General features: G+C 52.4%; 7 protein-coding genes across 7 annotated transcripts; 2 read left to right on the top strand and 5 right to left on the bottom strand.

Annotated features, from left to right (window-relative positions):
- Window positions 1-207: 207 nt before the first annotated feature.
- On the bottom strand, window positions 208-3,006 carry N7539_000237 (pentatricopeptide repeat protein; the record flags this gene model as incomplete). Its single annotated transcript, XM_056929841.1, has 1 exon — window positions 208-3,006. One exon carries the CDS (start codon window positions 3,004-3,006, stop codon window positions 208-210), a length of 2,799 nt encoding a protein of 932 aa, XP_056794134.1.
- Window positions 3,007-3,474: 468 nt separating this feature from the next.
- On the bottom strand, window positions 3,475-5,352 carry N7539_000236 (putative tetracycline-efflux transporter; the record flags this gene model as incomplete). Its single annotated transcript, XM_056929840.1, has 3 exons — window positions 3,475-3,560; window positions 3,630-5,082; window positions 5,146-5,352. The coding sequence occupies 3 exons, from the start codon at window positions 5,350-5,352 to the stop codon at window positions 3,475-3,477; spliced, it is 1,746 nt and encodes a 581-aa protein (XP_056794133.1).
- Window positions 5,353-6,140: 788 nt separating this feature from the next.
- Window positions 6,141-7,576, bottom strand: N7539_000235 (ferrochelatase HEM15; the record flags this gene model as incomplete). The annotated part of the gene is made up of 3 exons (XM_056929839.1): window positions 6,141-6,598; window positions 6,663-7,245; window positions 7,331-7,576. 3 exons carry the CDS (start codon window positions 7,574-7,576, stop codon window positions 6,141-6,143), a joined length of 1,287 nt encoding a protein of 428 aa, XP_056794132.1.
- A 399-nt stretch (window positions 7,577-7,975) lies between these two features.
- Window positions 7,976-10,193, top strand: akuA (uncharacterized protein; the record flags this gene model as incomplete). The annotated part of the gene is made up of 4 exons (XM_056929838.1): window positions 7,976-8,041; window positions 8,107-8,724; window positions 8,779-9,625; window positions 9,694-10,193. The coding sequence occupies 4 exons, from the start codon at window positions 7,976-7,978 to the stop codon at window positions 10,191-10,193; spliced, it is 2,031 nt and encodes a 676-aa protein (XP_056794131.1).
- Window positions 10,194-11,075: 882 nt separating this feature from the next.
- N7539_000233 (DUF3431 domain-containing protein) lies at window positions 11,076-12,168 on the bottom strand (the record flags this gene model as incomplete). The annotated part of the gene is made up of 2 exons (XM_056929837.1): window positions 11,076-11,745; window positions 11,915-12,168. 2 exons carry the CDS (start codon window positions 12,166-12,168, stop codon window positions 11,076-11,078), a joined length of 924 nt encoding a protein of 307 aa, XP_056794130.1.
- Window positions 12,169-15,358: 3,190 nt separating this feature from the next.
- On the bottom strand, window positions 15,359-16,445 carry N7539_000232 (U2-type spliceosomal complex subunit CWC24; the record flags this gene model as incomplete). Its single annotated transcript, XM_056929836.1, has 2 exons — window positions 15,359-15,822; window positions 15,896-16,445. 2 exons carry the CDS (start codon window positions 16,443-16,445, stop codon window positions 15,359-15,361), a joined length of 1,014 nt encoding a protein of 337 aa, XP_056794129.1.
- Window positions 16,446-18,155: 1,710 nt separating this feature from the next.
- On the top strand, window positions 18,156-23,234 carry N7539_000231 (putative nuclear migration protein (ApsA); the record flags this gene model as incomplete). Its single annotated transcript, XM_056929835.1, has 1 exon — window positions 18,156-23,234. The coding sequence occupies one exon, from the start codon at window positions 18,156-18,158 to the stop codon at window positions 23,232-23,234; it is 5,079 nt and encodes a 1,692-aa protein (XP_056794128.1).
- Between the last annotated feature and the right edge of the window lie 484 nt (window positions 23,235-23,718).

Genomic DNA, 23,718 nt, shown 5'->3' with positions numbered 1-23,718 from the left:
TAGGTACATATCGGCAATCGATTGATTTCTCCAATTAAGGTTGAAATCACAGGACTCATGCCTAGGCCATTGAATCTGTAGCTGCCCCAGTATTAAGGCAATAAGCTTACAAGGATGAATCAACTTTCCTTGATGTGTTGAACTTGGGAGTATACATAATGTACATAATCATACATGTTCTTCTATTTACAATGTCCCCTCTCCCGTTCAAGCTACCGCTGATTCGCGCTTGGGAGCAACCGCTGGATACTCTGCATCTTCAGGTGGTACAAGCCGCTCAGAGACCATACGCCCTTCATCCCATGAGCTTTGGAGCGTCGAAAAGTCGACTTGCACTCGCTTCTGCAGGAAGTCCATCTCCATCTCTTCGTCAAATGCCCGGACCATTTCTTCAACGCTCCCAGAAGGGAGCCAATCCAACTTGTGGTCGATAGGGTTCAGAAGAGTCGCTCGTTGTTGATCTTTCAGCCGTGGGTTGACGCTGACATCCTTCCAATCCGGCTGACCGGCAGCCTTGGCTTCGAGTGCGTCAAGAATTTCCCTTAGCTGACGGAGATTGTGAGCCTGCTGTGAGGTCGAATCTCGCTCCGGGCTTTGGGCTTCGAGTAAAGGCAGAAGTCGCTTGACCTCAACAACAAAGTCACGAAGCACAGGCTCTTGACGGGAAAGTACAGTCATCATACACCACCAGACTCCCCGCAAATGACCTGTCATCGCAGAGGCGCGCATGAATAGTTTGAGTTGCACTTGATCGAAACCATGAGATTTGCGCCACGTGGACATATAAATAGCGCTGAACACCCCAATAGCACTGTGACTTTGACCGTTTTTGATCAATCGCCGAGCTACTGATGCTGACAGGTGGTGCTTAACATTGAACATTGGTGTTTCATCGCATATCTTGTAGAATTCAAAGATAGCCATGTTCAGTAATGTTGATTCGGAAGTCTGGCGTTGTTCAATCTGCAAGATTTGCTGGAAGAATATTGGGACGAAACGAGGGTATTTGGCTGTAAATTGCGTCTTGGGAAGCCGGGCCCAGTATGACCACTCAGACTTGATCAATTTTTGGGCGTCCTTCAAGCCTGACATGCCGCGATCAAGAAGGACGGAGATGACGGCCAATTGAATGTTGATTGGTTTTATGGGATGGCCGGCTTTGCTCGCCTTCTGGAAGGCAGTGAGAGCTCTTGCAAAATGTCCTGCATGTATATTATGCTCTTGCCGCTTCGAGAGCGCCATGTAGGTATTTAGAGATCTGGAGCCCACAAGATTTTTCATGCTTTCTGGGAACGTTTGATCAGCGCCCCGATGAATCGGTTGTAGAACATGATCTCGAAGTGAGAATTTGTCGGCGTCAGTGCCCATGAAGCGGCGATTGCTCGCGATGGACCCGTACTGCTGCTTGGCCGCTTGGAGCATTCGCCAGATACCGACCGGAGTGTCTTGCATTGCCACGCGCCGGGCTTCGAGAGTCTTGACAAGTTCATACTGCTCGAGTCCTGTATTCCAGTTTTGTTTCTCGGCCATCTCACCCACGGATCTCACGCAGCTTGGGTCGCATCTCTCAACCAGTGCTTCGATGATGTGTCTGTGGAGTATTTTGTCGGGGCGAATGTGGAACTGGTTGATGCATGAAATCAAGAAGTCAAAGACCTCAGACCCAGTGTGCGTTGGATAGTACTCCAGGAAGACACGGTCGAATACCAATGCAAAGCTCTTCTTGTCCTTGGTAAAGCCAAGCTCATGCATTTCAAACATCCCATCCATAACACCCTCCCAATTGCACTGCAGAGCCTTGCCGTAGAGCACAAGACCGAGCGTGCGACACCCTGGTTTAACTCCAAACTCACATGGCATTGCCAACACCAGGCCTTCGGCTGCCTCAAAATTGCCAGACTCAATGTAGGCCTTGATCATCGGATTGAAGACCTTCTCTGATGGATGTCGATCAAGCTCCGCAAGTGCTGTGATTATCTTCCTGAACTCAGCCTTGAGCAATTCAATCTTCCGGGTCTTTCTCCATAGGCCGTCGAGATATGCGCCACAGAGACCGCCATTCTCGTCATGCTTGATACGCGCATAGAATAGATACTTGGCCGCAGTCAGACGGCGTGACTCCAGAAGACTTCGCACAATCACTTCCAAAAGGTGATGCGGGACTGTCAATCTGGCGTGATGCTTCTCAAATATGGCCCCGACCGATTCTATGTGACCCTCCTTTGCGAGAAGATGCATCATAGTCGACCAGACCTCCGAGTCGACCTCTGACAGCTTCTCCATATGTCGGAAGAGAGATCTTGCAATGAAAATATTCCCCTTCATACAATTGACAGCAAAGAGCTGACGCAGAAGATCCCGCCGCTCCGATGAAATCTTTGTTCCCTTGACGGCTTCGACGTTATCAACGAAAATTTGTGCAGCCTCAATCTCCCGATTTGCGTGAATCAAGTCTCGAATTCGATCCTCTAAGGGCATCTCCCCGACCGAGCGTGCAGTCTCGGCTTCCCGTGCCTCTCGCGCTAGAGCTAGACGATTCTCAGCTCGGAGACGCATTTCGGTGGCAGTGTCCAATACCGGTGGTGGTACTGATCTGTGTTTTGGGCCAGCCTGAAACCATCGCGGAGGAGGACGTGCTTGGCTTTGTGCTGGTGTGGATGTTTCGTTTGGATCGCCTAGCGCACTGTCAGTGTCAATTGGTGAAGATCCCTTCTTCCTCTTCATAGAGGCCAAGCCCATGAACTCTCCGGCCTCAGCAGCCTCCATCATGAGCGCCAGGCGCTGCGCAGAGGCGGTTGCATCGTAGTTAGGCGCGGATGTGTGCAGCGTTCGCTTGTTTTCGATAATTTGCTCCGCTACACGCACCCGTCGGTGGACATCGTAGGTAATGACCGCAACTCCACAGAAGCTTCCGACGGTAGACCCGGCGAATGCAAGTTGACGAAGGACTCGGAGAGCATTGCGAGACGGTACTGCCGGTGTAGTGTTCGCGGCATTGGTGAACATGGTTAAACTCGAAATGGCCGCTAATGGCGAGCTGGGGTCAGCAGTGGTCCATGAGCGACCTTTTGGGTGGTCAGTGACAAAGCAACGAAGTCTGCCAATTTAAATCTGACCAAGCTGGCCCATTCGCTTTCAGAAAAAAGGATGAGAAGGTCGAATATCGAGGGGTTTGCGAGTCGAAGGAGGAAGCCGATCGGACTGCGTACATTTTCGGAGATCGTTCAAAAATGCGTACTAGGCAATAAGCGCCCGCCGAAGTTTCACGATGAATCAGCTGATCGCCTGTCCAAAGTTCAGTTGCTCCCGGGCCCTGGCAGATACCGGCCGGAAGAGCCCATCAATTACAGTAGTTAGTCAGCCACTGACCCAGCGTGAACATCGTATTACAACGCAAATTTTGAGAATCTAATTTTCATTATACTGCATAGGAAGTGCTAAGGATCTATGGTTGCATTACAATATCACAGATCATCACCCCAGCAGTGGATCTTCTTCAGTCGCACCTCCTTCATTTGCCTCCACTGTGGCATCTGATATCTCATCGTCATCGAGGGTGACTGGGCACAAGGATGGTTAGCAGTGTGCGAGCAGACGCTGTAGCAAAGACCGGGACTATAAGAACTCACTATGCGGCCTTATAAGCAGACTCATGAAGAACGCAACACCAAAGACAGCGGCTAGCGTCACAAAAACCGTTTGTGGGTAGGTTGCAACTGTGGCGCTGTATATCAAGTTGAAGATCGCTGGCGCAACAACCCTAGCCAGCGCGTGTAAAAGACCGATAGCACCTAGCATTTGTCCGACTCTCTCGTGTGGCACGTGCTTTGTCAATGATGACTGCAACGTGGGCGAGCCCATTCCGCCAAGAGAAGCCACTGCCCCCGAGAGGATCATGAGGGAGGGATGCTTGGATAATGCGTAGCCGATGTATCCAAGTATATCGAAGATCACCGACAAACGAATGATGATAATGTCAAGCATGTCGGATCCGCGGATGATACCGTCATCTTCCGAAGGCGTGCGGAAGAGCCGGGCGATAATCGGCAAGAAGATGAATAGATTCACCACACGCACAACATTGACGATTGAGACGAATATGCTTGACTCGACATTACCCCAGTTGAACATGTATTCCGCATAGATGATGATGACTTGGACAGTCCCCATTGCTACACCGAAGACAGCGGTATCCATTGCCGCAAGTAGGACAATGTTTCGGCGTAGGACTCTACTCGCACCACGCCGATTTGGAAATAGCACACTCGGTCGTCCAACCGCGGGCATGAGGATGTTGAGAGGGGTGATGAGATTCATCGGATTCAGATTTTGAAGAGAGAATCGACGAGCATTTGTCGTGTCCGCCATCTTCACGCGATGTCGCTCGCGCGCCTCGAGTTGTCGTTTCTGCGGAAGGGATTCCGGGACAATGAAATAAACCGACAAACAGAAAATTGCATGGAAGACGAGACCGATGTAAAAGACGATCAACACGCCTCCAGTCTTTTTGATCAGCAAAGCAGCGCCACTTGGCCCGGCAGCGATTCCAAGGAACAGTGCGCCCTGGAACATGCCAAAGGCCACACTGCGTCGGGCAGGAGGCGTGCAGTCAGAGGCATATGAATGAATGAGAGCTTGAGCCGTGGTGAAGGAGCCACCCAGTCCATCCATGACTGCTCCGATCAAGAGAACATTGACCGGCATGTTCTCAGGCCATGTAGCCACAATCGTTGAGATCACTTCACTGCAGACGGCACCCAAGGAACACAACGCAATCATGGTCGTTCGTCCATATCGGTCTGATAAATGGCCGAGGCGTGGACTCACAAGAGCAGAGATAATACCGGTGACAAGGTTGATGTACAGTTGGAATTTCGCAACTTGAGATTGAATTTCGGGCAGTCGACACTGATGATTATCTTCACCAAATACGACTGGAAGGTAGGTGAAAGTAGGATCATGTATTGTCTTCTCGGCGAAGTAGTCGCGACAGACCAAGGAGATGATCAAGTTGATCTTGGGTACGGCAAGGCCGCCAAACCCCAAGGTGTACAGCAGCCCAAATGGCAGCAGCCACCAAATCTACGGTGAAGATGAAGAACGTCAAAACAGAGAAGAATGTACCATTAGTCGCGCTTGACTCACGTTAGGCCGTCGCCATCGTGGACCTTCCTCTGCATGTTCTCTTCTGGCTGCCTGCTCCCGCCGCCATTCCTCATCGTCACCTAGCAAGGATTGCGCTTGAATTTGAAGTGTTTTCGATTTCGAGGCCGCCGAATCGGGGCGGCTATCTGCGACTTGCTGTTGAACATCCAGAGCGGGCTCGCCCGCGAAAACAGCTTCATTCTCCATGGTGCGCTATAGACCGGAGCGGTTGAGGAGCATAGTTATTTGAGCTGATCAATGGGCGGATGCAACACTTAAATCAACATGACCAGTCGATAAGTCAGTCCACAAGGAAGGTGGTTTGCTGACATCGGTGGCCGAGGAGGCCAATGGTTGGAATGCAGATCGGCTTATCAAGCAGAAAAGCAGGCTTTCGGCAATCGGTGCTTCCTGTGCCAGGCCCCGAAATCGCTTGACCAGGTACGACTCCCTTTTCTTATGGTGACGGTGGCCCTGCTATGCACGTTGCACACACGACTGGATGACCATCCAGCCAATTATTATACGATCGCTACTGAAATAAACTGCTTTGTGCATTGCCAACTGGACTGTACGACCTCGATCCCGTGCCGTTCATAGAACACTGTACACCTACACACAGATCCTGGACCCCTGCCCCCGGGACTCGACTCCGCATCGAGCTATCATGCTGATAGGCGCTTGACCCCCGAAATCTCCGGACTCCACGACCTCTTCAGCCAGTTAGAAAGCACCATTTCCATGACCAACCAAGTAATGGAATCATCGATCTTGATGGCTGGAACCCTATTTGGTATCGTTGGGGAAATATTGACACGCTTGTGAAAACAAAGTTTGATTGCTATATATTACATTGGTGAAGATGCAGCCTGTGCATCGCCTGAAACCCCTCGAGCTGTAATCTCCCGGAAGGCTGAATGATGATTTCATGTAAACAAAAGCAGCCATGAAATGTTCACTTGGCAGGGTGGAAACAGAATCAGATGTTTCGACTCTCACATGACCAAGGAGCCGTGCTGCTTGCCGGCGAAGAACTTCTTCGACTCCAAGCACCGCTCGCTCTTACAGCCCTGGCAGCGTAAGGTCATTTGAGCAGAACAGGGCTCGCCTGTCTTCAAATGCGCATGGGCGATATCTGCCAAGGCTTGAATAAAGACTGGATTGCCATTTAAGCTTTCCGCTCGCTTGACCCCAGGGCTGTTGGCCTCGTGCATGACCTCCAGGTCCAACTCATAAAGCGTCTCGATGTGGTCGCTGGTGAAGGCAATGGGCACGAGAATGAGATCTGACTGGCCGCGCTTGACATACTCCATGACGGTGTCCTGGGTCTGAGCGCCAAGCCAAGCCTTGGGTCCGACCTGAGACTGCCAGCACAGACGCCAAGGGTTGCTGAAGTTTAAGCGTTGCATGACTGCGTGAACTGTAGCAGCGACCTCGGCGGGGTATGGATCACCTAAATAAGAGTTAGAAGGAGAACTCGCACGAGGGAGTTTGGGGCAAGTCTGTGGGGGACTCACCGCGATTGACAACATCCATAGGCAGACTGTGAGCAGAGAACAGCAACACGACCTTATCCCGCTTCTCCTCGGGATACGTCTTAAGTTGAGCCTCAATATTTTGCGCAAATGCCTCAACTAAGCCCGAGTGCGTAGGCCACCGGTCAATAACACTCCACTCGATGGCTCCGGCGGGCTCAGGTTCACCGTTGGCGCGCTTGCCTTCAAGACGAGTGCGCCACTTCCACAGCTCATTCAGGGAGCTACCGGTTGTAGAGCACGAGTATTGCGGATACTGCGTGAACGCAACTGCTCGACCCCCCTTCCCGTTGCCGAAACCATCGGCCAATAGCTGATTATACATAGTTTCGGTAAGCGGAGCTGCGTAGCGGAACGCAACGTAAGGTTTATGCGGCGCAGTCTCCGGCGACATTTTGTCGAGCAGCTTGCACATCTCCTCACACTGGTACTCGGACCATTTCCGGATTGGCGAGCCTCCACCGATCTCTGCGTATTGCTTCTGAATCTTTGGAGTTCGTCGACGTGCGATAAGAGGGCCCAGGTAAGATTGGAATCGTCCCAGTGGGATGAGATCACCGTCGGCCTGCGGTCATGTGAGGGGATATGGATTAGTGCTCTGCCAATTTTCAAGGGTTGGTGCCACTTCCGCAGAGCTTGAATGCACATACGAATAACCTGCCGAGGAAGTCTTCAACCTCGTTGGTCGTCGATGGACCACCCATGTTCAGGAACACCATTGCGGTAGGCCCTTTCGAGCCTGTCGTGTCTTGGGTGACCGGGGGCACAACAGTTGCCATGCCGCATCTTTGGTGACTGGCGAAACCAAGACAACTCCGAGGCATCGGGCGCAGGACTGATGTGCTTGCACTGGTCCATACTCGCCGAGGAATTGCAAAGGGACCGCGGAAAGACATTGTAGCACGGGCAGCTTGCGAACAAAATGCAATTTGGACTTGACTTCTGGCGAGCAAAGTTGCTTTCCCAAGGACTGGCGCTCAGTGAGATTTAATCTGCGCCGCGATTTCAGCCAGATGCCAGATGCTTAGGAACAGAGACGGCTCTAGGCCATATCGGGACGTGCAACTAGGCATATGGGATCCACAATCAATGACGCAGTAACTGGGATCGGCCAATTGTAATACCGTTGGGGATAAGCAGCCGGACGGCCTAGATCACATGACCTTCGCGTTCTTTCCGCGTTAGCTCGCGTCGCAGGCAACAGCTCCCATGTGACGCAAATAAGGCGCCGGTAGGTCTCGTCAACTTCTCTTCCTAATTCATAGTAACGCATTTGGGGGATAAATTCGCTCGTCATGACCGACGATAACTTCACACGAGACGATGATGTTGCGGAGGAGGAAGAAGAAGTTGATGAGACCGTAAGTGAACGAAATATAAATCAGTGTGTAAAATTGATGGACCGTGGATATCTAATGTCATTGAGGTGAAGAGCTTCCGTGCTGTCAAAGATGCTGTACTCTTCGCAATTGATGTGAGTAGCTCTATGCTGGAACCACGGCTGTCTGAAGACTCGAGAAGGCCAGTTCAAGAGTCTCCCACATCAGCGGCACTTAAGTGCGCATATTATTTGATGCAACAGCGCATCATATCGAACCCACACGATATGATGGGGGTTTTGCTGTACGGAACCGAATCTACGAAATTCTATGACGAGGACGGGAATACGGGGGGTGATCTATCATACCCACATTGTTACCTCTTCACTGATCTTGACATTCCGTCTGCTCAGGAGGTCAAGAATCTTCGGGCTCTGGCTGGCAATGAAGAAAACGCGCGGGGTATTCTGAGACCTTCAAGCGAACGTGTCTCCATGGCCAATGTACTGTTCTGCGCCAATCAAATATTCACTACCAAGGCTCCAAATTTTCTATCCAGGCGGCTGTTCATCGTCACCGATGATGACAATCCCCACCAAGACAACAAGTCATTGAGGTCGGCCGCGACGGTTCGGGCGAGGGATTTGTACGATCTGAGTGTAAACATTGAGTTGTTCCCAATCTCCCGTCCGGACCATGAGTTTGACACATCCAAGTTCTATGATGTACGTTACTTTCCCGCATATATTACAAGATCACGATGCTGACGAAGCGACTAGGACATTATCTACAAGCCTTCTCCGCGTGATGGCGAAGCTCCTACATATCTCCAGCCAGACACGAAAACCCCCACTGGCAAAGGCGGCGGGATCTCCTTGCTCAACTCACTGTTGTCGAGCATCAATTCCCGTGCCGTGCCGCGGCGGTCACTCTTTTCCAATGTTCCTCTCGAGATAGGACCCAATTTCAAGATAGCCGTGAATGGGTACCTACTACTCAAGAAACAGGAGCCGGCTCGCAGCTGCTATGTCTGGCTCGGTGGTGAAAAGCCCCAGATTGTCAAGGGTATCACGGCACATATGGCAGACGATACGGCTCAGACGGTGCAAAAATCAGAGATCCGAAAGGCCTACAAATTCGGTGGTGAGCAAGTCACATTTACGCCGGAGGAGTTGCAAGCATTGCGCAACTTTGGAGATCCTGTGATTCGTATCATTGGGTTCAAGCCCTTGTCCGCTTTGCCCATTTGGGCAAATGTCAAGCACCCCTCTTTCATATACCCTTCCGAAGATGACTTTGTGGGGTCAACCCGTGTATTCTCTGCCTTACATCAGAAGCTCCTGAAGGACCAAAAGATCGCTATTGTCTGGTTCATTCCCCGCAAAAACTCTGCGCCAGTTGTCGCTGCGATGATTGCTGGTGAAGAACGACTTGATGAGAATGGAGTGCAAAAGGTACCACCAGGCATGTGGCTCATTCCTCTGCCCTTTGTAGATGATGTGCGGGAGAATCCCCCTGCGGTGTTGAGGGTGTCGCCGGACAATTTGACAGACGCGATGCGTCAAGTCATCGGACAGCTGCAACTCCCCAGGGGAGCATATGATGCCCAGAAATACCCAAACCCAGGTGAGACTCTTCCCCACAGTCGATATCTCCCTCGTGCTTGCTTTCGCTCGTTGCTTACATACCCAAAGCACTTCAATGGCATTACCGTATCTTGCAGGCTCTGGCCCTCGATGAGGATTATCCCGGAGAACCGGAGGACAAGACAAAACCTAAATATCGTCAAATCGACAAGGTAAGCTCCGGGGAGAATATTATCATTCCCTCTGACGAAGAAGTGGACCTAATCAGATACCAGCGTGCTGGCGACTACGTCCTTGAGTGGAGTCGATTACTTGATATGATATTCGACAAGATGTATGGCGGCCAAGCTGCAACAACCTCAACCCTGGTGAAAAGAGAGGCGCGGGACGCCGGCGAGGGCGCAAGTCGACCCCCTGCAAAGCGTGTGAAGACCGAGGAACCCGCAGATCTGGAAGAGCAAGTCCGACAGTGCTATGAGAGAGGGACGCTGAAGAAATTGACGCTCCATGTCCTCAAAAGCTTCCTTAACGCCCATGGTCGAGCCACGGCTGGAAAGAAGGATGACCTTATTGATCAAGTAGAGCAATACTTTGAGAGGAAGAATTAGCTTAAGCCTATCAGCATTGCCCAAAACGTGTTCAAATGAAGCTGCTGTGTGTTCTTTCCGTCGCCGTCCCATGGGCTCTTACCAACGTACTGTGTTGCTAGGTGATCCATCGGCCCAGGAACATCGATGTAATTCCGTGGTCATACAACCTCAAGATGGTGATAGCAGAGATTCACAATCTCTCAAGCTACCGTCCTTCCTCGAAAAGCCTCCCTTGGTCAACATCCATTTGTGGCAGGCCTACCTTAATATTGAAGCAAATCTCGTCTCGCCAGTGCAATAGAATTCCAGAGTAACACAGCTCTGTGCGTCACCTCCGGACCGAACTATGCCTGAAACATGGAATGACTCTACGGAAACATAAGGCAACCAGGGAATGGGACGCTCAGACGGCAGAGACAAATAGCTCACCCCGTCAAAGCTCCGACTTCTCGCAGTTATAGCTTTACTGTACTAGTGCCACTTCAAAAGTCCGGGCCTCGTCAAGACAGAATTTGAACATTTTTAAAATTGTTTCGCGCAGTGATCTGTATTATTCAAACCACCAAAAAGAAATATCGTGGCTCTCGAGGGACGAGTCTATCAAAAGCGTCAATGCTGGTGAGCCATGAGTTACGCATGTGGGAGGTCAAAACCAACAAAGAAAGTGCTCATCCCAGAAAGTAGACAAGAGGGGGTATTGGAAACATCATCAATTGCTGGAGTACCGTTGCTTCTCGGTGCAGGAAGGCTTTTCGGCATCACCGAGTTTCCGGGGAAAAATGGATCTCCATGGATTCGGCAAAAACAAAAGAGCGAGGGAAAAATTTTGTACATCAAACGCCGCTGAAAATGAGACAATGCAATGCACCCTGTCAAAGGGGCGAACCCTTTTCCTGGACTTCAACACTTGCCATAAACCTGACAATAGCAGAGTTCCTCATCAGGGCAATACACCGCTTTCATGCCAAAGATCACATGCCACAGGAACTCCATTACTCGTCCGGACGTGGCATCGTCCAACTCGGTATCGATGACCCATTGTCGGAACTTGACATAGTCGTCGCGCGGTCGAGTCAGCACCTGGCTTCTGGACACGCCGAATTGTGCACAGCACGCGGCGCCCACCTGATCGGGCTTGCGCATGTATTTCATGTGGGCGAATGACTGGTCCACCGGCGAGGATGCGTTCAGCGGGGGCGTGCTGGTGCCCTCGAAGACATCCCACCAGATTTGGTCGGTGACGTGGGCGTTGAACCGGTGGGCTTCCCTGCAGCCTGGGTTCCAGTTGCAGCGGAGATTGACGTAGCCGTTGCGTTCGATGAAGTCGGTTTGAAGCATGCGCATGGCGTTGACATTGTCGTGGAGCGGGGCGTCGGTGTGCCATGCCATGAAGAATCCGGCGCGGTGGGCATGGAGGAAGACAATGGTGGAGGGGAGGGTGTCGTAGTGATCGATGATGTAGGTGAGGTAGGCCATGGATTCATGGCCTTTGTTGACGGGGGTCGTCAGGGTGTGAGGATCAGCGCGAGCCTCGGCCGTCGGGTTGACGGTATAAATAGCACGCTGCCAACTAATTGATCGACGAGAGTTAGAATATGAAACGTATTACAAGCCATGTTCCATCCCAATGCAGATCTGACATTCCTGTGCGACTGGGGTTGGCAAAAGACGCCGCCAGACAGATGCGACGATCATAGTTCAGGACTTCAGGGCGATGATAAGTGGGACGGATGACCTACTCAGGAAGCTCCTCCTGAACCCATCCCGTGGGCTCTTCTCGCAATCTAGCCATCACAATCACCTTGTCACCAAGCACAGGTACAGCATGAGGAGCTGTAGGTCGTTGCACGATGGTAACATGACTCAACCAATCAATTACATATGCGCCGGCGCGAAGACGGCTGCACGTATCTTTAAGATTCGCCTCCAACAGATATAGCGTTGACAAGAGTAGTATTGAAGCGCAGAGCGCGATCCGGACTCCGCCTTTCATCTTTGCTCAATGGATGAAAGATCCCCTTGTGCAGTGATTGGAGAGCAGGGCTCCGAGCAAAGCTCAGCCCGGCTCCAAGGATTCGTGCTGAGTTCAGGGTCGAAATTACCGATTCTCATTCACGGCCGTACTTCGGACTTGATGGTCGGACGATTGACTGGGCTAAGGAGGGCGAGAGAGAGAGAGATTGAACACGCTCAAGTGGAGGATTGAGAGCAAAGCAAAGAGTATGTGAGAAAAGAAGCTTCGGATGAAAAAGTAGTGTAAAGGAATTAAAGATGAAAAGTGAAAAGGAACGAGAAAAAGAGTGTTAGATCACTAGGATCATGATGGATCTTAAAATAGGGGAGTATCCGCAACTCTTTGTATCGCCGACGCCAGACGGGGTAAAACCGACTCAACGAGGTCCGCACCTCAGGAGAGTCCAGGTGGGGGGGAACAGGCCCCGTCCACCTGAACGGCCATCGTCCGTATCGCATGCAAGTTGGTCACCATTCCTCTTCTGGGGAGGTGGGTTTGGGATTAGTTAGTTCAGTCAGTCTTGTCCACAATAAGAAGCAGAGACGGTCGAAAGAAGGCTAAGAACGTGGGGAATCCGTTCCATCGGCAAGCAATAACAGCGCCGTACCGTTGGTGTCCGTACTTTGCCAACTCAGGTACAAACTCAAGTCCCTAGCAGGCAACCATTTCCTCCCACCGCTCGTATTCTGTTGGGTCACTTGGGTGTATCTTGTTCGTTCCTCGACTCCACGACGACACACCAAAACTGCGCCTTGCTCTCGGGCCCAGAAAGGCTGAGAAAGAGTCTAACCTGGGATCGCCTGCATCCAGACTTATCATTGGCTCTTCTCCGGGTCAAAGTGGATGTCAACCTTCAGCCTCCAGGGGTTTGCAAACAAGCGACAGCCGCAGTGTCATGAGGGCTAGGACTCCAGGAGGCTTTCTGAGACGTGATGGATCCTGTTCTGAGCAACCGTTGAGGGTCACAGCAGATACACCCTCTTTGATGCTTAAAAAGCTCAGCAGGATCTCCTCAGAGCACGCTTGTTCATAGTACCAACGAACAAGCTTGCTCTCATGGGTGGCAACGGTCTGACCTGCAGAGACTGCAGAGATTCAGGGTCCAAATCATGATCTTAGACCCCGAGTCAGCGTCAAGGCTTGGCTCGGGCCAAGTCATGCGCCAGTGTTCGAGCTTTTCCTCTAGCCTGGGACCTATTGGCATTCCTCATGAACGAACTTGGAAGTTTGACCTTCATGACCATGTGTCCAGTGGTCCACTCACCACTGTCCAGTGCTGGTCGATTGAGAGTCCACGGACTCCCGATGCACTTGCTGCTCCGTATGAGGATTGTCAAGTGACAGACCATTGATGAGTTAAGATCCAAACCTTCTTTCGGCAGCGGTCCCGTTCTGAGTTCTGACTTTAGGCTGTCAATCAAAATAATGAGGTGGTGGGGGCTTAACCGTAGAGCACTGCCGCAATTGCCAATCCGAATACTTAGTGACATACCCACGAGGCTAATAGTCTACTACTAATCCAATAGTCGGACCACTTAGCAGTGGCATAACTTCGGCCTCTGCGGCCTTCCAAGTTTGCAAGTCAAAGTAAGGCCCACACTGTATGACATTCACATTGACGCAACTTGACATCTTGAATAGGCACCATGTTGTGAACCATGGCTCGCACGTGGCAATCCAAACATTCTGAAGTAAGCAACCAAGTTGGTACTGGACACCTAGCGAATACCTTAAGTGGACAATAACTCATACTGTGGTACAGACTACAGAGTATTCGGGTGCCCTAGGCCCCGTGCGCCCGACATACGTACCACCACTACGCAAGCGGCCCGTGAACTTTGCCGGTTATGTTTAAATCACAAGCAGCGTTGTCCTGAGTTAGACATGCAAAGCCCCCCCTCCTCCGGCCATGCAAGGCACTCATGACTTTCCTACCCGTCTGGCTCCCCTGAGCCACAATCACACTGCAGAGTGCAGACACTGCAGGCGACACCTCGCCGGCATATCAGTTTTTGGCCGTCGGAGATAGCAGATCGTGAAACGTTTGGTGCCTACTAAGTGGACCAAGTACGGGTTGTCTTGCTTTCGTTACATGATCTGATTTGTTCCCTGCTCAATTCAACCTTGAACCTCGTATGACACCATTCAATCCGCAGCCGGTCTTGCTGGCAAATACGATCTATACTTCTATAGTCGCACCGGATCTAGCGGCCTTCCAGCTCTCCTCATTGGTATAGTGTGGACTGTGAACTCTGAACATGGAAGGCGAACATTCACCTGGATTTATCCAAGTCATATGGCCGGGTCCTGGTCTGTGGAATGGCGGATTTTACACAATTAAGAAGGCAAACCTGAAGTATTTGATCCATCATACATGGAAGATGAACAAGACATGAATAGCGAGCGAGGACTCGAAGATAGAATATCCATTCCAACACGAAACTCCACAACATAAGCCAACCGGACTTGGTCTTCAACTAGACCCATGATGAACTCATTGCTTACTTGGTCGGTCGAAAGATGCACAGCAGATCACTTCCAATTCAATAGGTTTGTGTCGTTTCATACAAAATGATGGAACATCACCCCAGCTCTGTGGCATGGTCTTCAGAGCGTAACTCCTGTCTGCTAGTCTAGTACACTCCACAGATTCGAGCAACCGACGGGCCTTGCGGTTCAGCTGTTGCAGGCATCAAGTGAAAGCAGACTGATGTACTGCAGGTGTTCGAGAGTGGGACACATGGGTCGCAAAAGGCGATCGGCCAAGAAGATCGACCATTCCCCACTCATATAGATTGGACCGTCTTCAACGTGAACACAGGAGGGCAAGCAGGTCCTAGGAGAATCTGGGAGCTCGAGGACTGGTACAGGCCTGACCACCTGACTCAAAGAACTAAGGTATATGTGACAACTGATGACGGGTGTACGCAATGCTGACTAGCACCGAATCCAGGCATCTATTCTTGTCAGACTGTCATTGCCAGACAGCGACTCGAAACCCGTTTTGGAAGCACCGAGGGTCCAGTGAAGAGACTCAGGGGTATCTAGGGGTATCTGTGTGATGGTAGGTCGGGATGTTTACTTTTTCCCCCCGTCGAATTGCCACTTCTGTCCATCGCTCAGACCAGCTGCAGCGATAAACAGGCGTCGCAATATGGGACCTTCCACATCATTCTTCGCCTTCCCCATCGTCTCCCTCCTCCTCGCTCACTTCTTCACCATTCTCAATGGCTTGCTCCCGTTCCTTGCGCGCCTTCTCCCGCTTCTTCTCGAGCAGAGTATTCAGCTTCTTCGCTGTATTGAATACACCTCCGGTACCAGCCCCGCACGCCGCACAAGAGGGATTCTTTCGATATCGCTGAAGCGCACAAGACTCGCAGAAGTAGTGACCGCACTTGGTGATGATGGGGTTCTGGTAGGGCTTGCGACAGATAATGCAGGCAAAGGGAATGCTGTCCAAGAGTTCGTCGTCATCCTCGTCTTCGTCGTCCTCGGCGGTTTTACGAGCACCTTTCCGTTGCGAGACCACCCGTCCACTCAGCTTCTTGCCGTTGGTCCCGATTTCCCAGTCCCGGTCTAATTCCCAGCCTTGCTTGTAGTCTTCTCGGGCGTGTAAGAATTTGCAAGAATCACCTGGGAGCTCAGTTGTTAGCAAATCAGCCGAAGAATAGGACCAAGTGAAAAGGGTAGGAACTCATGAACATACCGAATCCACACCATCCCGTCTGTTTCCAGTCTTTGCACACATCGGGGGCAAAGTCCATAACTGTCACCGTGCGCACATTGGTGGGCGCTTTCATGGGGCCAAATTGTTTTGTGGGTGCATCTGGGTTCTTTTGGATAAAGTTCGAATAATTGGCAGATCCTTTATAGGTCCCATCAGGCCCAGTTGTCGTCGAAGCTTGAGCGCGCGTTGATCCCAGCAGATTCTTTGCGCTCAAGTCTTCATCATACCAGTTGGAAGACTTGGTGGCATCGTTGTTTGTAGAAAGAGGCGCCGGGCCGGTGCTCGTGGGTTGATCGCCCGCTGGATCTCCCCGGGTCGCATTTGCTGCAGAAGAAGCAGTGACGGCCACATTCTTTCGGCGTCTTTTGATGCGCTGTCCATCTTCATCGTCCGAGGAGGTGAAATCTGAACCGGAGTCGGAGGCTGGTGGCGGCGTCGTCGGTTTCTTGCGAAAGCTGGCTTTGCCTCTGGCTCTTTTTTTGAACCCAAACTGAGGAACTGCCTCGGGGGCTGCAGTGTCGTCTGTCATTATCTGCGCTCTCGGGGTGTTGAAGTCGAAGGTAGAAAAGATTCGTAGAGCTGTAGTCAAACTCGCAATTCAGCGGTCATCTCTCGTTCTTGCACCAGGGCTTAGGTTGATCGATGATCATGGACACGGCTCGAATGCTGCGGAGAGTGACTCAGCAATTGGTGGCGGACTTTCAATCCAACAGCTTTAATCCCAATGTGGTTTTGCCTCCGCCCTCGAGTCGATCAGAGGTCCATCAATCTTATGGTCGAGCGGGACCGGACTCAAGTGGAATCAGATTAGTTAAGCAGAATCGTTGCTTGGAACTTGGTGCAGGCAACCTCTCACATCGGCAAGTTAAGGTTGTTCGGTCCCGACGGTTTGAGGAGTCCATCTCGGCAAACAGTGCAAACTTCAGCCCGGACGCGTGCTGAAAGACAGCTCCGAACAACAACAACAACAACAACAACAACAACAACAACAACAAATACAACAGACTATTGAATCGTCGCATGCAGGCCGCGGGGGCTTGAGGCGTGGTACCTACAGACCCGGTGGATCTGGTGCCAGAGCATATGCGTTTGACATCGCTCAGACTGTGATGACTGATGACGGTTCCCGAGAAAGTGATACATAGACCCGCCCGAGAGTCTGTCCGCGATGTAGATCTGTACCAATGAAACAATAATCGATTGTCCCTACTTTCACTGCGACCTCCGACTTACTCCTGGAGCCCAGGTGGAATTTGAGCCTTCCCGATCAATCTCATAATTGTAGAAATGTTCAAATTCAAACAGCTAATAGCTCAGATAATCGTAGTTGACTGTGTACTCTGTTAGGTGCTAATGCTATGGCCGACCTCCAAAATGGCTCCCCGCTCCCGCAGCCCCAGAAACACTTTCGAAATACCAGAATGTCCCCAGTTGGCTGCGCCGCAGAAGCGTACCTTAGCCGTCTCTCGTCCAATTTCCCACTCTCTTCCCTTTTCTCCCCGCCCGAGTCGCCCATTGCCCTCCCCTCTTCGCATCACCAATTGGCCCACGTTCTCTACCACCATTCCAACGATTCTCCTTCTTTTTGTTTTCTTTCTTTCACATTCTTCTACTCCTTATCTTAATTCCCTTTCATCCGCCCCCCCCCCAATTTCCATTGTTAATCCCTTCTCAGCCGACTCTCTAGCGCGACATCGTCATCCGATTGGGGGCTTCGCCGAGTATTGTGGTTGGCTACATGAAAGCCTCAATCAAGCGCGTGTACCTGATTTAGGATCTCGCCGGCTCGGGATCTCACTGATTCGCCTGTCGATCGGACAGTCGTGTTTGTTCTGCTCGATCGTCCTCTCATTGTACTACCTACTGCAACCTCGCGACGATTTCTCCTTCAGCAACCACCCGAGCATCGCTCTCCCAGCTGGGCGCGTGTTGACACCTTTTCAACGAGGTCGCCGGTCGGCTCTGCCCCCCTCAATTTCCCCGATTGTATTATCTTCACCAACACGGGACGCAGATTCCACTCGCTACGAAAGTTCCGAATAATGCTCGCCTGAACAGATCCTCCAAGTAAACTTGTGTCCCAGGATCATCGTGCGCGCGGGAACCTTGTCGCCGGGTTTTGCCGCCAGTTCTATGCTAGAGATCATCAGGAAGTTCGGCCACTGAATAGATCGTCATCCAGAGAGAAGAGTCATAACAGATTACAACTGTATTGGGGGCAACATATCCGTCTCTCAACATGGAGGACCCATTCGTTACCACGTCCGGGCAGACCCCTGCTCCGCGCGAATCGCATCGCTACTCCTCGTTCGACACCCAGCTGTTCAACCTGAACTCGTCTTCGCCCGCACAGGCGAAGCGCGCCTTGGAGGCTCATCTCGCAGAGACCGAGCGACGATTGGAGGAGGCATCCAAATTGGGCACGGCCCTTATCGAGCAGCAGCAGGCCCTCACTGATCGCTTGAAGGAAGTTGAGCAGCAGCAAGATGAAGGAGAGATGGGTCCAGAGCTGCGACAGCGGTTAGCCGACTTGGAGCAAGAATATAATGAGATTGGCCGCGAAACCGCTCGCGCCTTCTTGGGCCCCAAGCGCATGGCAGCTGGCTTGGAGGACACGCAATCAGGCACGTCAGGGTTTGACCAGAAGGTAATCTCTAATCCACTTCACACATTGGCAAGGTTAACTCGATGCTCTGATTCTGACCACGGCCGCTCGTCTCAGTCTCCTCTCAGTTCTGCGCTCTTTGCCTCACAATCGACCAATTCGCCTAGCAAAGTGAGTGTGCCATCTCGCAAACAGCGCAATCAACCGTCCAGCCGTGTGCACGATATCGAGTTTGCCACGGAAATCTCGACCTCTCTTCTCGCCCAAGTGCGTCAATTACAGGCAATGTTGGCGGAGAGGGAGGAAACGCTCAAGGCAGTGAATCTCGAAAAATCGCGATTGGAGATCGAGGCAGAGGGTTACTCGCAGCGAATCCGCGCCCTCGACGATAGCGAGCAGCGCTACAAGGATGAGAACTGGGCTCTCGAGACACAGACTCATGAACTCATGGCTGCAATCCGAGATGCAACTGAGCGCGAGAAGCGGCTGAATGCCAGTCTGAGCTCCGCGAACGCAGAGAAGAACGCAGTCGAGAGAGAAGTGGAGGAGTTGCGGCAAACCAATGCCAAGCTGGCCGAGGAACAGGCGATTGCGCAAAAAATGAACGACTCGGAGATCCATCTTCTGCGCCGCAACCTCACTGCAGGCGACGCGGAAAAGCTCGCTCTCCAGAAGAAGCTCGAGGAACTGACCGGTCAGAATCAAGAGCTGGCTAAGGCAGTTGCCATGCGCATTCGTCAATACGAGTCGCAAGATGCCCGAGCCCTGCCGGACGAGCTCAACGATGATGATGACGACCAGGTCACGCCCGAGAGTTCGCCTCCACAATCACCCAACAAGTTCACCCCTCGACATGGCCACCTGGAGACTGAAACACTCAAGAGCTCGCTCGGCCATGCGCATCGAATGATCCAGAATCTCAAAAGTACAATTCACCGCGAGAAGACTGAAAAGATCGAGTTGAAGCGCATGTTGCAGGAAGCTCGAGATGAGGTGGAGCAGCGTCGTCGCGAGACCAACGCCTCCAATGCTTCCGTTAAGCGGTTGAAGACAAAGGAAGCATCGGTTCGCAAGCCTGCCCGCCCGGACCTTCTGGGGGCTGGTCGGAAAGAGAGGGCATCCGTGGAGCTGGAATTCCATGATACGGACTGGGAGGACAATGCCGGCCAGGGTAGTCCAACCAGGCCCGCCGCACCTGCTAGGGATGCGCGAACTCGGTCCATGGTCGACTCCTCGACTGATGAGCCGAGCGATGTGTACCAGACCGCGACCGAGGCCGAGGAAGGCTTCGAGACAGCCAATGAGCGTGCCACAGCGACCGAAAGTGACGCTTTCCAGACTGGCCTCGAAAGCATGGCTGGTGACAGCAGCGATGATTCGGCTGATCTGACAGAGACCGAAACCAGCCTTCAGAGGACCCCCCGCACTCGTCAGCCATCTCTGCTCATGAGCAAGACACGCGATCGCGATCCGTACCACAGCACAGCCTCGGCCACATCTGATGAGGAGGATACTGATGGCGGATTCCCATCGCCCGGACAACAAACCCATTTCTCTGGGCGCCGAGTTCGGACCAAGCGAAGTGTGCTCCGGCGAATCCGTCCCTCTGGTGAGGCTCCGATGGCAATCAACAGCCGCCCGTCCAGCGCACGCGCTTCTCCTGCTCCGAGCTTCGAGGAGCAACCTGCGCCTCTCGGGGGTCAGAGCCTCTTCGCGGAACTCGCAGAGTTGGAGGGTGGTGATGAAGACGACGATGGAGATACTGTTGCAGCTTCTCCACTCTCAACTCCACGCATGAGCCCTTCAAATGACTCTCGTAGACCATCCGAGGTGATGCTTGACACAATTTCCGAGCCTGTCATGGTTGACTCAGGGGTGATGACTGATCCATGGGAGCCCAGTACGTCCATTACTGGTATGATTGGCGCCGCGGCTGCGGGAGCTACCGCTGCTGGCGCAACTGGAGCTGTGCTTTCCACCCTGCATGACCGGCCAACTACTCCTCGACCGAATATTGGGCGTGATGTTACTCCGAACGACGATGAACAGCCCGGCATGACCAATTCAAGCACCCAGTGGACACCCCTCAAGCATGTCAATGTGGACCAAGATCAAATGGCGAGCGTCCCAACACCACCCAAAATGGCTTGGGACGATCGGTCAGTGAAGGTAGAGCTGGTTGAAGCCGGTACGCAGGCTGAGCCGGTGGAAATGAGTGTCGCCTCCATTTCCAGTCAGGAAACCCTCCCTCTACCGCCGCGTCTGCCTGAGCTTACTACCTCATATTTCTCTTGCGGTTTCACTGCGCCCGAGGAACATACGAGTCCAGTTCTTGAACTTCCCAAGCTGGTCTGCTCCTCAATTGAGTCCCAGTCGACTGCGCCTAAACAGGCAGTTGTTCCACCGCTTGAGCCCGTCATACCCTTTGAACCTGTGCGAGAGCTTCCTGAGTTGTCGCTGTCTTCTCACTTTGTTCACTTCACGGAGCCGATTCAAGCTCAATTGGCCGAGCCCGAACCTCAGCCAATCCCTGTCGTTGAGGAAGTTGAAGTGCCCCAGATGGAGGTGTCAAATGTCGCTTCGCAGCACACTGAACCAGCAATGGCCGTTCCAGCCCCTGCGCCCGAACCGATCGTTCTTCCTGCGCCGGTGCCAGTACCTATCCTGCCAGAGTTGGCAATTTCAGAGCTAGCTGTAGCTGCAACAGTTCCGGTCAAGGCCATGCCTGCCCCCGCACCGGAGCCAATAGTCCCCAATCTCTCGTTGTCTCTGCTTGAGCTTTCATCGACAGAGCCAGTGCAAGCCATGGTGGCTCCTCCACCGGAACCAATCGTTATTCAAGCCCCAGTCCCAGAGCCTGTCCTCCCAGATCTGACGATTGCTTTGACGGAACCGACATTCACCGAGCCCATTGCGCCAGCGGTGGTTGGGTTACCGGACCACCCGGTTCACGCTATCTCTGATCTCAGCTTTATCGAGACTAAACCCTCGGAAGCTCTTGCCAAGCCTGTCATTTCAATGAGCCACATCGCCATGCAAACAGATTTTACAGATATGGCAAAGGCTACAGTGATGACCGCTACTGCCATGGAGAACGGAGGCGTATCACCCGACATGGAGCAACGAGCTGGCATCGATCACACTGCTGAGCGACGAGTCAGTGCTGGATTGGCTTTGAATGATGTGGCTGGCAATGCATTGCTCCCCGAGTCCGATAGACAACAACCAAGCTTCGTTAGCTCTGATCACGGCTGCCAGACGATCCTATCTTCCAAGCAGATCGACCAGATCTTGATGGATCGAGACTCTTCTCGTCCGATCTCTTCCGCCAGCTCTGGTAAACACGCCGCAGAAATGGCCGCAATTGGTGCAGCAGCAGTGTCTCCCTTTGCTATTCCCAAGCTCCGATCTACCAGATCTGCGACATCGAGCCAGAGACGTCCGGATACCGCAACAAGCCAGAATTCTTCCCTCAGCGTGCACCCTCCATTGCCAGCTGACCATCGTGAAGCTATTGCCGCTGCGGAGAAGAAGTCTATCGACCTTCCACATGCACCATTGCCCGCCAACATGGGGCCCCCTGCAGCACCAGCTTCAGCTTACCGAGTGAACGTGCAAGCCGCTCCGCGCACGCCCAACGAGCCCAGCACAGGTCCTGGCTCTGCTCGGACCTTGTCCACTCAGGCGCGCGTGCGCAGAGGTAGCCAGAGCCAAATGTCAAGGCGGTCCTCGGTGTCCTCCTTTGCTTCTGAGCTCGATGAGCGGTTCAATACTTCTTACGCTGGACCTATAGCCAACGGCTACAATGCCAACACGGACCCGCGCATGATCCAAGCAATCACGCAGACTATGATTGGTGAATTCTTGTGGAAGTATACGCGCAAGACTGGTTCCTCTGACATGTCATCTACCCGACATCGCCGCTACTTCTGGGTTCACCCTTACACGCGCACACTATACTGGAGCGAGCAGGACCCCCAGACCGCAGGCAAGGCCCAGTTGCGAACCAAGAGTGTGCCCATTGAGGCTGTGCGTGTAGTTGCAGATGATAACCCGTACCCTCCGGGTTTGCACTGCCGAAGCCTGGAGGTTGTTAGCCCTGGCCGCCGGGTCCGCTTCACCGCAACGACGAGTCAAAGGCATGAAACTTGGTACAATGCCTTGTCTTATCTGCTTCTCCGAGACGGAAGCAAAAAGTCTGAAGACAACGGCAGTGTGACCTTGGATGACATTGATGAATTCAATCCCGGATTCCGATCGTCGTCCCGTCTGGCCACTCGCATGTCTGTTTCCTCGTACAACAGCCGCACACTTCGCCAGAGGCCGCAGCGCGCCACCTCAGCCATGTCAATGCGATCTGGAGCAGGAACACCTGGACGAGCTTCTCCTGCATTGAGCACCTCAGGGCCCAGTGGATCCTTACAAGTCCCGGATGATTCCCACCCGAGGTCTTCTTCTCGCCTCAGCTCGATCCTGAATAGCTCCATTCGTGGCTCATTTTCCAGTCTGAAGACCCGTAATGGACAGCCAGCAAGTCTTCCCGATGAGAGCATTCGCGACAAGCCCAGCATGGAAACGCTTTCACATGAGGCCGACGATGAAGACCGGCTAGAGAACGTCCGCGCGTGCTGCGATGGCAAGCATGACGTGGGTTCGCTCTCACGCAACAGCAAGTTCAGCCCGCGGGTCAACCGCATGCATTCTCATCATTAAAAGCGCCTCATTTCGCATTGCAATTACATTGATCGAGTTTGTGGGCTGGCCCTCGAACAGTGACGGCTTTCCATCCCCTCGCATTTCTCGGCCACGATTTTCTTTTTCTTTCACTCTTCGCCATCCTTTTGTTTTTTATGCCTGCCCCTGTGCCATTTGTCGTGCATCGGCATCCTTTCATCAAAACCTGTTGATGTTTTCGGACTCCTCTTCATTTTGTGACTTGAAGACATCTGGAAAATGCCCGGGGTACCTGACCCCCGGGTAATTGTCCCTTTTGACCTTTCTTTCTCCTACTTTCGTTCCCCGCTCTCTCATCTTGTTCGCTGTCCATGCGCTCATTGCAATCATTCTTAGTCTGACGCACACATGCCTGCTACTACGGCCTCCGCTACTTTTTTCCTTCTCTCGTGTCTATAATCACTAAATTCATACATTCTTCCCTCTGGCACTCTTCTGCCATTTCTGACTGTTGCCGCCTTAC

The sequence above is a fragment of the Penicillium diatomitis genome (genome assembly GCF_028827545.1).
Source record: "Penicillium diatomitis strain IBT 30728 chromosome Unknown utg000001l_segment0_segment0, whole genome shotgun sequence".
NCBI lineage: Eukaryota > Fungi > Ascomycota > Eurotiomycetes > Eurotiales > Aspergillaceae > Penicillium > Penicillium diatomitis.
The sequence above is the reverse complement of the archived record's forward strand: the minus strand, read 5'-3'. Positions and strand labels throughout refer to the sequence as shown.